Here is a 15,681-nt window from a genome sequence, read left to right on the forward strand (position 1 = left end):
GCCTTAATTTGTTTTCAACCTCAGAAATTTTGTGAGGATGGGGTTACCCCTTACATACCAACAGCTCACAAATACATCCCCAGTATATATGACTTTGCTCCTCCATCCTAACAATTTATCACCTTAATTTGCTCCATTATACTTGTACCACTGAATCAACATGTGATGGTTTGTGTAATGGTGAGGGGGTTTATGGTATTGAATGGAGGACAAGTCATGTCCAACCACTCCTTTACCCACAACCAATCACAATGTCTGGGTAGGATTCATTATTTTTCTTTTACAAAAATAAAAAAAAGTACATAATATTAGAAATTATAGTTGAAACCCGGATTGAGATGAACAAGTGCGTGTAACAAACAGGAAAATTCCCCGTAATTAGAAAGCGTGGCAAGTTTTGTCTGGAGATATATTTTACAATACTTTGAACCACACTCGAGAACTCGAAGTCAGAAAGACAACACAGCGGAAAGGTTCTGAGATTGAGGCATTCATTAAGGAAAAGTTTGAGGGATTTAGGTGAAATGGGAAATCAATTAGACAAAAGAGGCCAAAGCAAAAGGGGAGCTAACATGCAAGTCCTTGTCCAATTTTTCTCTTAGCCAGATGGAATGGGACAAACATTTGGTGATTTCTTTGACTTCATTTCAACTACACGTATGCAACAAAGTGTTAGATCTACACTTAGTGTTCTCATTCATCATCGTTTGGCACAAAATTGGAGTTAATAATGCATTAAGCAAGGTAGTTAAATATACAAGATCAAGTTGGTATTGACATAAAACTTTTTCATGTAAATGTAAGACAGGTTCCCCCTTCCTCTGTATGATTTTGACATTCAACAAGGGGGGTACACAAAACACCCTTCTTTGCATAGCTTTTTAGATATAGCTAGCTAATTGCGTCGTCTCATGCATATGCCCTGACAATGTTATAAAGGAAAATTTGAACTCTGAGTTAGTCAATGTATTATTGTGCATGGATAATAGCAGAATGTAATAAGATGAGAGACCAAGGTATGTTCGACAGCTTGTATTGATTCAGACTTCTGATGAACCCTAGGACATGAAAATGTTGCGATTGGAGAGTGAAAGAAGGTGAATGTTTAGATGGTGTTACGCTTGTAGCATGAAAGTGACTTAGGGTTCGGTTTAAATTTTCATCATTCTACAAAGATTTTCATAAATGAAGCCTAGATATTGGAATAAGAACATCAAACCAACACAGCAAAATAAGTTTGTGAAGTTTATGTCGTGGTTTTGCTTTTTTCCTTCCATAGAAGGAGATCAAATACCCACGTCTTTGAAATGGGTAAGAAGCTAGAAACCACCTTTCATAAGATACAACACCCATTCACAAAGAGGCAGGCAGAATTTCAAAAGTAGGCGAGAGAGTATTGCCAAGAAATGACACTAGGAGTTACAAAAATGTGGGTCACTCATGATGCCTTCAGGGGATGGGAGAATTGGTCGAAAAGGGACGACTTAGTGGAGAAAGTTATTGCAATTACATGGGTGGTGTTCAAAGCAGCGCAACTTTGAGTTTCAATATATAGTATATCGTTCTTGTAGGCAAGAGATAATATTAATATTCCATGCCTCAACGATATAGAACTTCAAGAAGAGCAAGGAAAATGTTTAATTTTTCAATCATCAGATTTTTTAACAGCTTGAGAGTGGATGATTTGAGTAAAGGAAACAAAAAATTTGAATCATCTAATGCATGCAGAATTATCAATGAAATGAGGTTCAGAGAAAAGGAAAAAGAACTCACAGAGGTCAATGATAGCTATGGTCTCAACATGACTTGACTTGAAGTAAGTTGTTCATGAATTTGCCTGAATTTCTCTTTAAGCCTTTGTATCTGCACATAAGAGGTCACTTAAAGAAAAATAACAAAAAAATATTTACCGGTAACCAAGAGAAAAGATGGATAAAAAAAAGAAATGTACCCGTTTAAGCTCAATCTCTGTTTCTCGCTTCCGCTGTCCCAGTGAATGCCTCATGGTAGTGATGTCAAAAACATTCTCTAAATCATCAAATGCAGAGTCTAAATCTTCCCGGAGAAGGGCGGGCAACTTATCAACAACAGGCATAAGAAGGAAACAGTTGAACTGCAAAAAGGCAACCATGACAAACAGATCAGGCATATCGAAGACTATTTAGTGTTTACTTCTGCTATCACTGGCACATATTGTACAACTCTAACAGCCAAGTTCTTTCAAGTGAATTGCTTATGATTTTTACTTAAGCCTAAAACAGATCAACTATTTGCTTAAACGTCACAAAATAACCTAATATACGTTCAAGTTTCAACAGCACATAAATTCATTTTACGATAGGAAGCACCATATATATGACCTTTAGCTCTGTGGATGCCAGGAAGTATTCTCGAATCCCATGGAATATTTGTTGAACCAAAGCATAAACAATCCTCTCAGATGAAGGGGCAAGCCTTCTGTTCCATAGTGTACTATCTAAAAGGTCAGCGAGCCTTGTCTCTGTTGTTGAAACACTGCCTGTTGAATCATTTCCTGAAGCCAGATTACTGAGCTTTACATCTGCCCTTGACTTAACCTCTTGCTTATCATTTCCTACAAAACCAGACTGCAAATCTGGAGAAACACTGGCAGGATTAATACCAGCTGTAGACTGTTCTGATCCACCAAATGAGTCCAAGAATTGGCGTAACCCAGCTCTATTCTGTTATGTGATAAAGCGGGTCAGATACAAAAGAATATTAGAGCAGCATCCCTAAAGTTAGAAGCATGTTCAATAAGCCCAACATATTACAGTGCTCTCCCTTCTATCAAAATTTGGCGAGCAAATTGGGAAGAGCAGGCATGGCCACTACTCACCCACACAACAAAGCGAGTAACAAGGGAAAACAAAATGAAAAAAAATCACTCGCTATTTTCCTAAATCAATTAGTAGAGTCCAGTGCACTTCTAGGCTTTCCATATCAAGCATCTCTTCATTTTTGGATTTTCAGAAATTAAGAAGTATACATATCCAAAGATAAACCACCAAGCTAAGGTCAGTCCTCCAAGAGCAAATAGGAATGTGAGTTAGAAATTAATTATAGGCACCTGCTTATCAGATAAGCAATGATGAATACACATTAGAAAACATCTAATGTTTTATCCATGGCCAACACTTAGATAGAGAATCATATTTTTCAGAAGATATCAGAGACTCCACAAAACTGAAGATGGGATTGATCAAATTTATTCTTGACCACGGAGGTGACTTTACTGACCTTATTATGAAGAGACCATGAAACGTAGCGAGTGGTGCTTACTAGATCCTCCATACACCTGCAAGTTTATACACCAGATAAAATTGCATAGCTATGAAAAGACGAAAAAAAAGCATAAGAATGTCATGAAACATCAGCACATGACTTCTGAATAAGAAGCTTAACAGAGAAGAATAATTAAAATCCTACAAGTGAATGGTGACATTTGAAATTTCTGCTAAATTTTAGAAGGATACGGTAATATGCAGGTGGGATGAAAAAATATTGAGTTTCTTCCATTTTCTTGATCTAATGGAAAGTTCAGGAAGAGTAAATGAACCATTTTAATAAGATTATGAAACAAGGAGATCTCATGAAAGCATAAGACAAAATTATTAACATTACAAGAGATTGTGCACAATCAACCATATAAAATTTAGAGTAAATTACAAAAGGCACACCTGAGGTTTGCCTTAATTACAAATATGAAATTTGAAAAATTACAAATACCCCTCTTGAAATTAGAAATGCCCTAACAATTATCCAAATTTCTTCTCTTCTATGCTCCTATTTAAGTGTACCACCTGCTTTCAGTTCAACAATCAGCTCTACCAAGGTGGACACCAGCAGGTTACATATAAATTGAATCCTTTGACACCAGAATAGCCTTCATTGTTTATGCTATGTGCACTAATAGTGACTAGTTATACATGAAATAAAGATGTATTTCATTTTCCCTACTACTGTGCGGGTTTAAATAGAAGTCCTTCCATATCATTGTGGCTGTGAATTGATTGAATAAACAGATGCGCCAAGCTTCTATTATCATGTGTAAACTGATATAAAATTTCAGAACACACCAAAACCTAATACTTGCCAACTTAACATGGCGGGAAAATAATTTTCTGACCAAATGAAGTAATGTGCTATTACCTATATATAATGCCTCTCTTATTCTGTGGGGCAACTGTAGAAAGGCTTGAAGTCTTGGAATGCAACAAATGAAAATAACAAAGACCAAAAGCAAGACCCTTTTCTTCAGTATGCTAGCAGCTAGTTTACTCTCATATAGTTAGATAAAGATTCCATTCTATATACCTACACAACTCAGAAGTAAAGACAAAGTGGCAGCCACTTAAATTGGATTCAATTATCAATCAGCTAGTCCTAATGATTTACTGGCATCTCATGAAGGGTTGAATTGCCATGGGAGAACAAAATATATACAGAGAAAGTTGACAAAAAAATACAGCATATAAAGAAGAATGTCGAAATGACGGCAATTATACTAACTTTTCACGGCAGGATCGTTCAGTGGATTCGGCAAAGTTGTTAAAGGCAGAGGCAACACGCTTTAGAAAAACTTCATGGCCACTAAGAAATTCACCATCTTTCTGTTGGACATGTCTCAAATGATAATTAATAGTTGTCAGAAACTAAAAAATATACCAATTTGTTCGAGTTATTCTTGCATCACAAGTACTAGACCAGTCACTTCTAGAAACCAAAAAACATCTACCTGGAGAAGGAAAACAGAGATTGGAAGCAGTCTCCTAAGAATATGCAACAGCCTGCCACCCAACTGGTACCAAAAAAAAGGAAGAAAAAGAATGAACCAAAGGTCAAATATATAAAAGGAATAAAGTAACTAAAGCAGTGATAATCTCAACTCGGAACTATTAAATCCAAAATCATACAGCTTAAGCCAAAAATAACATGGTCAGTGTGGACTAATTCACAAATCTTGGTTCATTGACAGTGAAATTAGTATGTTTTATTTAACCAAATCTGGTTGAGGCCTTCTAATTTTTTTATAAATGACCCATCTTGGATAGTTTGCATACCCATTCGATAGTGATCAATTAGGACAATGTGCACTCCAACAAATTGTTTGGAAGAAGAAAAAGGCAGACAAGAATAAATATTTGACAAAATTTGTCTAGTTCCAGGTAAAATGTTGGAAGCTCTCAATCCCCATAATCCATCCATCCAAAAGTAAAGAACCAGTAACCTGCATCATATTTTAAACCAAAGACAGTCAGCATGTTGCCACAGTTCATGCTAAGCAGTCAGCAGCAGCCTTTCTCCTTGTCCACCACCAGTCACAAGTTGTCCAGCCAACTACTTTTCCTCTAAAAACCTTCATCAAGGCATGCAATCATATGCAAACAGAGGTACCACACTAGCTCGGCTAGAAAACTTTAGCTTGCTACAGCCTATGGGCACAAATAGTCCAGGTATGAAACATTAAATGTTTCCTAATCCTCTCTAGGACTTCCCCAACCCCATGCTATGGTTTAAGCTTTAAGAGTGGCCCTTGAAGTGTATGAAACAAGAAAACTTTCATGGGAACCCCCAAAAAATTATTCAATAAGGCTATGATTGAGCTGCATATCAATCACAAGATTTCAGAAATGAGGCATTGTGTCTTGCTCCTTGAAATGAAATATGCCCACAAGTATGTGTAATCTAGTTTGGTCCAATATTCTGTTATGAGCCTGAATCTTCAGTGTCATCATATTGGGTAATGCAGATATAGTTAAAAATTTGGGAAGAGAATAAGAGGAAACATTCATATTTAGCATTGAGTTATCACCTGATGAAGAAAAGGCTCAAAAGTATCACGAGCCTTTGCGACAGCAATTACACAAGCGGTCCTGAATCCTCAAAATGTAAACCAGGAAGTGAATATTTGTAAGAAAGATTAATTTAAAACCATAAATTTAAGAATAAGCTAGAAGTTTATTAGTACCTTGAATAGTTTGTCCCATCATGGATGTCCTCAACTCCACAAGCATTGACAATTTCTTCACGTGTAATAGGAGGGCATTTGATTCCCCCAACAACAAAACGGAACTCAGCCATTGCACGATGATATTGAGCACCTCCATAGAGACGCATCCCTGCATTCTGCATAGCAGAAAGAGTAGCAAGAAAAACCCAAGCAGAAATGGACATTAGCAAATCAGAATTCTCGTGAATAGCACAACAATTTCATAATATTATCAGAAGGTAGAAAATGAAAAGCAACAGATAGAAAGAATAAGAAAGTAAGATGGCCGTGCTACTTCAATGGTTCAACTAAGATAGAGACTAACTACAATTTTGTAAAGTTGAAGTTCATTAATAAGCAAAAGGTAGTGATGTAAAAGTGAAAGGTTCAACAAAGTGCAGCTGCTTTTGGAATTAGCTGAAGTGACTTATCTCATCCGCAAAGGATAATGTCACCAAATTCTGACTTAGAGTTTAAGAAACATTTAAGCACGAAATCAATTTTTAGAACACAAGCAGCAAGGGTGGTATGCCAAAACTGAGAATGACAGATGGCAAATGCAAGCATGCTGATAAAAGATTAGTTCATAAACACAGTATAATCTGAGTAAATTGAATAACTGGATATTCCAAGGATGTCAACAACATAAATAGATTTCAAGTTGCAAAAGAAAGTTTTGTATGCAACCAAATTAGATAAACATGTTGGAAAAATCATAGAGTTCTTTTAATTAAGCAAAGATATGGAAGTAGATCTGAAGTGTATATATGAATGTACTCTAATATTTAAGAAAATTGGTGGCAGAAGAAAAGGACATAAATGGAAGCATAAAATGGTCTACGCTTTTCAACAGAATACACAAAGCACATAATAAAACAAGATACGTTGACTGAAACATATGTCGACTTACAGGTATTAACTTCTGTGGAAACTGAAGACCATCAGTGCCAATAAATGCACCTCCATTGACCCTCTCATCTTGCAGTGTCTCCCCTGAAAAGAGTACAGAATCCTTCACATTAAGGTAGCTTACCAATTGGATAAGAGAAGTAGCAAATTTATCTATAATCAATTCAAAAAAGTTTTAAGATAATAGCATTAACACTTCAAATGAAATCTATAGCATGAGCTCAAGAGGTTAAAAATGAGATGGAAAATGCATATGAAAGTCGTCTAACTAGCATAAGAATGAGCAGAATTACTATTTTAAATTCCAATAACAGAACAAGGTTTGTAGCTGAAAATGTTAGGCTGAAACCTTGAACATACCAAACTTATCTGGTGGTGCAACAACCGTCCCTTTCAACAGAAGCGATAGCTGAACAATAAGAGGAACATGTATCAGAATTGACAATTAAGCCACTAACCTACAGGTATTCGTATTCCCTCGAAAAAAAATCACAGGAAAATATTAGCCATCCTACTTAAAACTAATAACTTAATTAAACTATAGCAAAATATATACAGAAGCTTTGCTACAGTATCTGTTCTGAAGTTGATTGATGATTTTTGTGCCAAAAATGGCTAACAAGGATATTTTACAATTTCTGCAAATTTGAAGACATAATAAAGGCAGCCACTTGTTTAATGCCTTTCCAAGACAACAGTTCTTCTATAGTAGTAAGCTGTTTCTGCAAAGCTTGGTGGTTACTGCAGATTCGAAATCTGATTCTTTTTCTAGAATAGCTGATGCAAATAGGGAACTGCTTAGATACCCAGCAGAGGGTTAGAAGCAAACAAGTCTTATTCAATTGGTATTGGCTGACCCTCATCATACAAGTTTGATGGACGCTTCTTCAGAATAATAACCCTTAATTACCTGCCAAAAGCCAAATTCTTTTATCAAGTGAAAAGGGGGGAAGAAAGACCATCTCCCTTAGCCTAGCTACATTAAGTGAACCCTAGATTTGAAATATATTTAAACTAACATATTCCTTGTTTCACATTGCATCACAGTCAATAATTAAATTGTCCAAGTGAACAGCATAATTTCTGGGGGAATTCAATCATCGAGCAAAAAAAATTTGTATTCTATAAACTAGAATATTACTATCTTGTTCTTGAAGATATGGATTTCTAGAAGTTGCTTGCTCCTCAAAATATTAATAAAGGGACAAGTGCCTGGTTTAACAGAGAATAAGATCATGAATAATGACCCACCAAAATGCATGAAAAGTGCCTTTCAAACAGCATGTAACCTATATTGTCCATATATCCCCTGCATCTTAACTTTACAAATTCTTAATCCTACAAAGATTTTGCATATTGTTGCAGCCTAAGCCACTGGTTCTTAGCATATATTAAGACATCAGTTGAAGCATTAATAAATAATTTCACCTTGGTCAAAAACAGATCATGGAAAGCTCGGCCTTTCTCCTTCAGCTTTACTTCATCTAAAGTGCTGAGGAAATTACCAAAAGACAAATAAGTTCAAAAACAAATATTGCTCATATCAACTAAATGCATTTGGGAAGAGCTAGGGAAAAGAGTAAAAAAGAAAAATTAAGTGAAAGAATATCGTAATGTTTGGATTTGTATTTTAAGTGTTTTGTTTTGTGTTTTGGAGATAGAGAGAGAAAAATAGAGATAAATAAGTGTGTTGAGGATAGATGGTTTGTTTGGATTTTTGTTTTAAGGTAATTTAAAATATTTTAAAATAAGTGGTGTAGGTTTTATGTTGGGATTTGGGAGACAAAGTTCCCTGTACATTGTCATCATATCTCTTTTATATATAAATATGTATGTTTAATGTTGTATTTTTAGGAGACAAAAATCACTATTTATTGTCAAATCATGTCTCTTTTATATTATATATAAGTGTATATATATATATTATATATAGAAAGTTGAAAAAAAAAACACAAGTAAGATGTAAAAACACAAAAACAAACATTGGGTATGTTTTTTATCTTGTCTCGAAAAATGAAAAAACATGAACCCAAACATAGTGTATATCTTCCGCCTTCACTAGGTTACATGAACATTCAAACCTGAGTTCCTGATTTATTTCACTTAGCTTCCTCGTGGCACTCCGGTGCTCTTTTTCAAGAAGCGGAATGATCAGTGGTACACTGTCCATATACCTTAAGGGAAGGATATCACAAAATTGTGAGCTACTCATTAATGGGGAATCAAACAAGGGACAAGTATAACTACGATACCTTTTCTGCAGCAACTCTTCCAAGAATAACTTAAGACTGCTAACACCTATTCTGCTCCTTTCCTGCTTTGAAAGTGATCTACCCAACTTTTCCTCCAAAGCTAATATATCTTCCATCTCCCTCAAAGATATAGCCTGACAAAGCATGCGAGAAGCTGCATTCAGGTGCATATGACAATTGACAAGACAAAACTGCGCATGTAGACAGAACAAAAAAATGTCTGTGGGTTGGTAGTCCCCTCTGGATGTTGAGCTAAATTGCCCCATATCAAGCACTTTACTGTCACTTTCTCAAACAGATTCGGGACCCAGGAAAAGGCTCCAGATAGTTAGGTTTTAACTAACTAGGTCTTTAAAGACCTCCAGTTAATTTAGAGACAGTCTTTATTCGTTTTCCCTGTAGAGAATGTTCTTCAAATTTCAAAGCCAGCCATTATATCTGCAAATCCCCCTGATCTATGTTGCTCAAAAATCCTCAGTACACTATTTCTTATGTCATCACTAAATAGTTTGCCAATCGTAAATGGTGAGCTTCTTTTGATGATGAACTAGAGAATAAACGATATGACTGAGCTACCTATCACCTGGACCATCTTTTGATTGCATGAAATCCAAATAAAAAGGAACAACATCAGGTAATCAATTAGAATCAGATGGCATCAAAATCAATGACTCTCTATAAGCTAACTGGCCACTGCATATGATGCAGTTCAAAACATAAAAAGACTCTAACCTGTTTGAACTCATCATTGGATTTGTAGACCGATTCATGCCCAGATCCAACTCTGCCAGAAGGAACAGAGGTGAAAAAAGGTGAATCACCTAACATGAAGCCGTCAAGTGTGCTTGGAGGTGGTGAAAGAAAAACCTCCACATCTGAAGCTCGTGCAAACTGAGGGATTTTTGTATCAAGCTTTGTCGAAACAACAACAGTCCTTGAAAGTTCAGGGTCAATCTATATGAAAGTGTAAGATGAAAAAAATCAAATAGAAAACAGGCCAAAACTTTAAAAGCTTTCAACTAGGAGATGAAGTCACAGTAAGTTTACAAAATCAGCATCCGATGCATTAATTCCCTCAAGTTTAATTAATGTGATTTCTGATGCACAAGTGGGTGACTAAGCATCATATTCCTGCATATGTGTGTCTTAGGGTGTGAACATGTTACCAACAGCCTCAGTCCAAACATGTATGGCCCTTTGCAAACATACAGGTTAGGATATTTAAGAAAATACCGGTGCCTCTAATGCTCTCGGCTAACAGAGCACAAAATCGACTCTACTTTAAGGAAGATAAAGCTGATTTTGCTTGTCATATGTGAGAAAGAGAGTGGGGTATGCAGCAGTGAGCTTGTATAAACAAGATAAAGTAATACAAGTGTTCAGACCTACTGCCATAAAAAACATTAACAAAGTTACTAACTAACCAAGTTCTACTTGCATCAGGCAAGAAAAAAGCAAGGACATCACACTTAAAATTACATGTATGCTCAGAGAGAAAAGAAATTGGACAAGACATGACAAAATTCCTGGAATTTAGGTTAAGAACTCTAAAAGTAATATGCACTGCTGCTCAATAATCTGTATTGAGGTGGGTGAAGAATCTGATCTTACATAGACTATCCATACAAGAAGTTTGTTTCAATTAACCAACACAAATAAGCAACTGAGTTTTTAATGCTCATCATCTGCATCTTAGGAATCCTAGGACAAATGAGGAACATACTTGCATCACTACCCTCCTAGTTGTGGCGTTGCTCCAATCACAGCAGTCTTCAAGGCATACTATGATGAATTCTTTATGCTGCATTTTAGCTCGCACTAAGGACTCTACAGCACGAGCTTGAGTCTGCCACATGTAGCTTCTCAATATTCAAACAATAAGTGAGGTGAAAAAATAAACTTTCTGAAATCAGTAATATACCTGCAATGCACGACTTTTTCGTGCTGGAGCTGGGGCAATGAGCCCAGGTGTGTCTATAATGGTGAGATTTGGACAGTACTTGTATTCTATTCTGATTATTATTTCTTTTGACGAAAATTGATAAGATTCTCGCTCCAGCCTCATATTTTCTGCTTCAATATAAGCCTACATGAACTGAAAGAAATTAGCGGGTTTTACAAACAAATCAGCAACATAGCTTTTACTTATTATAGATATATTTTTTATGAAGAGCAACATGAGAAAGGAACAACAAGAAACACGATTTGTATCAGTTTTCCATGAGAAATGACAAGCTGAGCTTTCTTGACAACTTTTTTCCATTTCTTAAAATTTCATTTGCCAAAAGCTAGGATATAATGCCAAGCTTGTTAGTTTCACAAATTACTGAGGCTACAAACTAAGTTAGACAGGAAAAAAGGGTCAAATACCTTGGTTTATGGATGACAAATTATTGCATCTATGCACAAAATTAGACAGGAAAAAATCCCTCAACATAAAATCAACAGCAACATTGCACTTGTCACTAGTGCCATGACTTCCTGCCTATACGAAATTATTCAATTGTTGAGGCCAACTTTAGTATGAGATATGGCTCACATATAACATTACCAACTTATGTGGAGCATAATTGATTTCCTTAAAACTTTTTGTATATTCATATTTTCCTAGGGTAAGAGCAAAATGCATATGAGGAAAAATGAAAGTATGCACAAGACATCAGCTCAGAACCTCTACCGTCGATTACAATAGTTCAAACAGCATAATGTAGAACATCTCAGAGTTGTATACAAATCGTCTTCTGATTTTATACTTTTCTTTTTTCCCAAGTTTGACATTTAATTTGTCCAATATCAGTTCAACATGAGAAATTAAATCCTCTAACATGTTCTTTATCTCAACGGCTATTTAAGTACATAAAACTATATCCGCATTATACTTTTTCCCAAAACAACTTACCTGTGGACAAATACAAAGCCTGAATCTTGGACAGTACCTGGATTTCTTGGAGAGATTTTTCCTGGGGAACTGATGGGTCGGAGTCAGATAAGAGGTGGCAGAGAGGGGTGTGGCAATCGGGATTGAACTTCATGTGAAGAGTGATGGGGCGGCGGGTCTTGGTGCCGCCTCCGACGTGGTTGAATTGGAAGCCCATTAGGGCCTCCACGAGTGCGCTCTTTCCCTCAGTCTGATGGCCGACCACGAGCACCGCCGGCGCGTCGAACGGGGTCGAAAACTCCTGCGCCAGGCCGTGGAGCTCATTGTAGGCCTCGTACAACTTCCATTGGCCTTCTTCCAGTGGTGGCGGCGAATTGAATTGTTGCAGGGAATCCGTCTCCTCCATGTTCTCTCTCTTGGGGGATGGACAGTTGGGAGTGAGTGAGAGAAGAGTGTGTGACTATGCGATGAGTTTTATCAGAAAGTCGTTTGGAGGTTTTGAAATATTTTTGGAGTTTGTGGAGTTCTGGACCCCTCGCGCTCGCGCGCTTCTTCTGGAAAACGATGCATATAGAATTGGTTTTCTTTGTTGTCTCGGCTACATTTACGCTTTTTAGGTCTTTTATTTAATCCCTTTTTCTTTTTTCTTTTTTTTCTATTTTTCTAACTCTAACCCGAGTCTGATTCGATCAAATCTAAATCAATCATACAACAACTTCAATATATTTGCCGTATGATTAATGTACAATTCATTAAAAATGATCAATTTACATAACAAGTATATCATACTTGCTCCATAATTAGTTTGGTTCGATCAAACCTAATTTATTCAAGAATTTTTCAATATGGACATATATTGAAACCCAATTCAATAGCTCCTATTTTAGATTTTTGCGTTTATGATAAATAAAAATATTTCTAAATTTATATAATTTGTATTTGATCAATCATATTAATGTGGGATATAGATGTGAATTTATAGAAAAGCTCAAACATAGAATAAGTATCACTAGAAGATATATAGGGATCTGCATCTTTATTAGTTGAGACGGCATTGACTTAAAACTTATTTGATCAACAATTCAAAATCCTTGCATGTGATTTGAATCGGATTAGATTTTCTGTTTCAAATCCTATTGCTATTTCACATTATACGCCATTCAACATAATATACATATATAACGTGTACAAGGATAATATCATATTCTTTTATTTTGAAAAAGATTTTATACATGCAACACAGTAACATTGCATTGGTTTTAGCATATTTCCTTCTTTGAGGTTGAGAGAAGAGTATTCATACAAACACAAAATATGTAAACATGAACATTTTACATTACTCACATTTAGAAGCATTCTTTGTGTTGAATACTTATACAAGGTGATGCGTAGATATGAAAACATTCCAATAACTAGAAATTTGTTCAAATTTCGGCAATTGGATATCCTCATGAATAAGTTGCACGGAAATAGAAGATTGTTTGAAATCAACTTCTATATTGGGAGACACATACATGAAGAGAAGGCCACAAACTTTTTTCCCTTTTTTCTTTTTGTGATGAGAAAGTAGAATTTGAGCTCTTTGTGGTCTTTAGATTTTGACAAACGGAAGCAGTATAAGGCACAGCAAATGCTTTCCCAATTCCCATGGGTTTCACATTCAAATTAAGAAAACCAACAAAATCAGTTGATTCTCATTTTATTAGTGCATCAAGATGGAGAGAAGGTTACCAAATAAGAGAAAACTTTGACCTCGAAAGAAGTTCCATGCCTGAAATCAACATCAACAGCATTCTAACCCACTGGTTCACAAGCAGGCATCAAACTATCAAGATTTCTCTTATGCGAAGCTGCAATTTATCCCAAGCTTATGCACCTCTTACAAGAATAACATGAAATCAAAACCTTAGATTATATACCAACCCAGAATAAGGAGCAGGAAGACTATCTGTCGTGTAACTCTACCACGCAGGTATAAAAGAATAGGCAAGCATTCTGGAAATATGAACACGTTAACAAATCATGTTACATATTCCAATATAAACAGCGCACACAAAAAGAATATACTCGCATACTTGCAGAAAACATCTTGTGGTTTCTCCAAAGATCATACTTTAACCGTTGCCCTATCTTTCAGTAAAGCCTCGACAGCCCTCCTCCCAGAAACCAACGCGCCATCAAAAGTGGCACTAGTCACATAATCCCCGCATATATACAACCCAGGCTTCACTCTCGGATCCTTCATCAAATTTGTAGGGGGGCACTGGTTTGGCTGGGCAAACCCGATTCTGTACATACGCAAGTATCTCCACGACCTGACATCCCCCTCCCTAAACCAATCTGTTAACTCCTTCATGACCCGTTCTACCAGCTCTTCATCAGGCACACTATCATACAACCCGATAAGTGATACAGACACCAACGCTTTTCCTGGAGGAGCATAGGATGGAGCCACATTGGTTGCAAAAAACATGTTATTCACAATCCCTCGACCCGACCCATTTAAAAATAGCACAGGGTCTTTAACTGGAACTCTGTTGCTATCCACCGAAAAATACAAGCAAACGGTGCTCCTCACCGGCATCTTCACCAGACCAGGCCCTGTTTTTCCTGCCAAAATCTTGACAGCTTCAAATTCTTCAATTGCTAGAATGACTCCAAGATCACTCCTCAACAAGTCTCCATTTTCCAAATTCACAGTCACACCATCCTCTGACTCACAATCTATAGAAACTACCCTTGAATTTAATAAAATCGAGTTTGGATTCAATTTAGCTGCCAATTGCTCTGGAATTGCGGAAATGCCACTCTTTGGGAGGGTATTCTCCCCGAGAGCAAGACATTTGAACACGAAATCGAACAAACGGGAAGTGGTTCCAAGCTCCCTGTCGAAGAAAATCCCGCCAAAAAATGGTCGGAAAAACCGGTCCAGAATCGAATCCGAAAATCCTGTTCTCCTCAACAAATCAATCGTCTTGACCTCATCCGCAGTCAAAATATCGTAATCCGACTGGCTCAAAACCCTAATTCTAGTCAATGCTATCAACAGCTTATCAATGACTGTACCAATGGGATTCATTAGAGACTGGAGGGCATCGGAAAAATGCCGCAGGGGATCAGCTACGGTGTGGAAGCGACCGTCGTAAAAGACCTTAGCGCCGGAGTAAAATCTTTGGAGATTGAGCGAGTCGTAATCAAGAAGCTTTCGAGCTTCGGGATAAGCCGTAATGAAGATTTGGAAGCCACGGTCGAGAGTGAAGCCATCGACGAAATCCGTACGGACGCGGCCGCCAACGGCGTCGGAGGCTTCGAGGAGGAGGAAAGGGATGTTCTCAGATTGGAGCCGAGTAGCGGCAGCTAAACCAGCTAGCCCGGCGCCGACCACAATGACGCCAGTCTTCCTGAATGGTTGAGAAGAAGACGGGGTTTTATTGGGTGGGGACGAGTCCAGAGATATTTGCTGTGAGGTTGCATTGGGTAGCTTGAAAGATTTGGAGTTTCTGAAATTGGAAGAAGAGTAAGAAGAGAGGGGAAAAGAGAGTGCAGCGACGGACATCGGGGTGGGAGGGTATGGGTTTTATGGGCTGGATAAGGCTTTAGTGATCCGATACTGTTATCCATTTGCAGGGACG

At 37.1% G+C, this 15,681-nt stretch overlaps 2 protein-coding genes across 2 annotated transcripts; both read right to left on the reverse strand.

Moving 5' to 3' along the window:
- Nucleotides 1–718: 718 nt before the first annotated feature.
- ARC5 (P-loop containing nucleoside triphosphate hydrolases superfamily protein) lies at nucleotides 719–12,630 on the reverse strand. Its single transcript, XM_011089533.3, has 18 exons — nucleotides 12,108–12,630; nucleotides 11,093–11,257; nucleotides 10,895–11,017; nucleotides 9,904–10,125; nucleotides 9,172–9,305; nucleotides 9,001–9,093; nucleotides 8,348–8,411; nucleotides 7,280–7,328; nucleotides 6,921–7,003; nucleotides 5,990–6,147; nucleotides 5,834–5,894; nucleotides 4,757–4,819; nucleotides 4,531–4,631; nucleotides 3,259–3,316; nucleotides 2,361–2,702; nucleotides 1,952–2,113; nucleotides 1,774–1,863; nucleotides 719–922 (listed from the first exon to the last, which is right to left on the reverse strand). The coding sequence occupies exons 1-17, from the start codon at nucleotides 12,453–12,455 to the stop codon at nucleotides 1,789–1,791; spliced, it is 2,301 nt and encodes a 766-aa protein (XP_011087835.2). The 5' UTR covers nucleotides 12,456–12,630; the 3' UTR covers nucleotides 719–922; nucleotides 1,774–1,788.
- Nucleotides 12,631–13,937: 1,307 nt separating this feature from the next.
- LOC105169192 (FAD/NAD(P)-binding oxidoreductase family protein) lies at nucleotides 13,938–15,646 on the reverse strand. Its single transcript, XM_011089535.3, has one exon. The coding sequence runs from the start codon at nucleotides 15,603–15,605 to the stop codon at nucleotides 14,157–14,159; it is 1,449 nt and encodes a 482-aa protein (XP_011087837.1). The 5' UTR covers nucleotides 15,606–15,646; the 3' UTR covers nucleotides 13,938–14,156.
- Between the last annotated feature and the right edge of the window lie 35 nt (nucleotides 15,647–15,681).

Source organism: Sesamum indicum, linkage group LG8 (genome assembly GCF_026168435.1).
Source record: "Sesamum indicum cultivar Baizhima isolate 11 linkage group LG8, ASM2616843v1, whole genome shotgun sequence".
Classification (NCBI taxonomy): Eukaryota; Viridiplantae; Streptophyta; class Magnoliopsida; order Lamiales; family Pedaliaceae; genus Sesamum; species Sesamum indicum.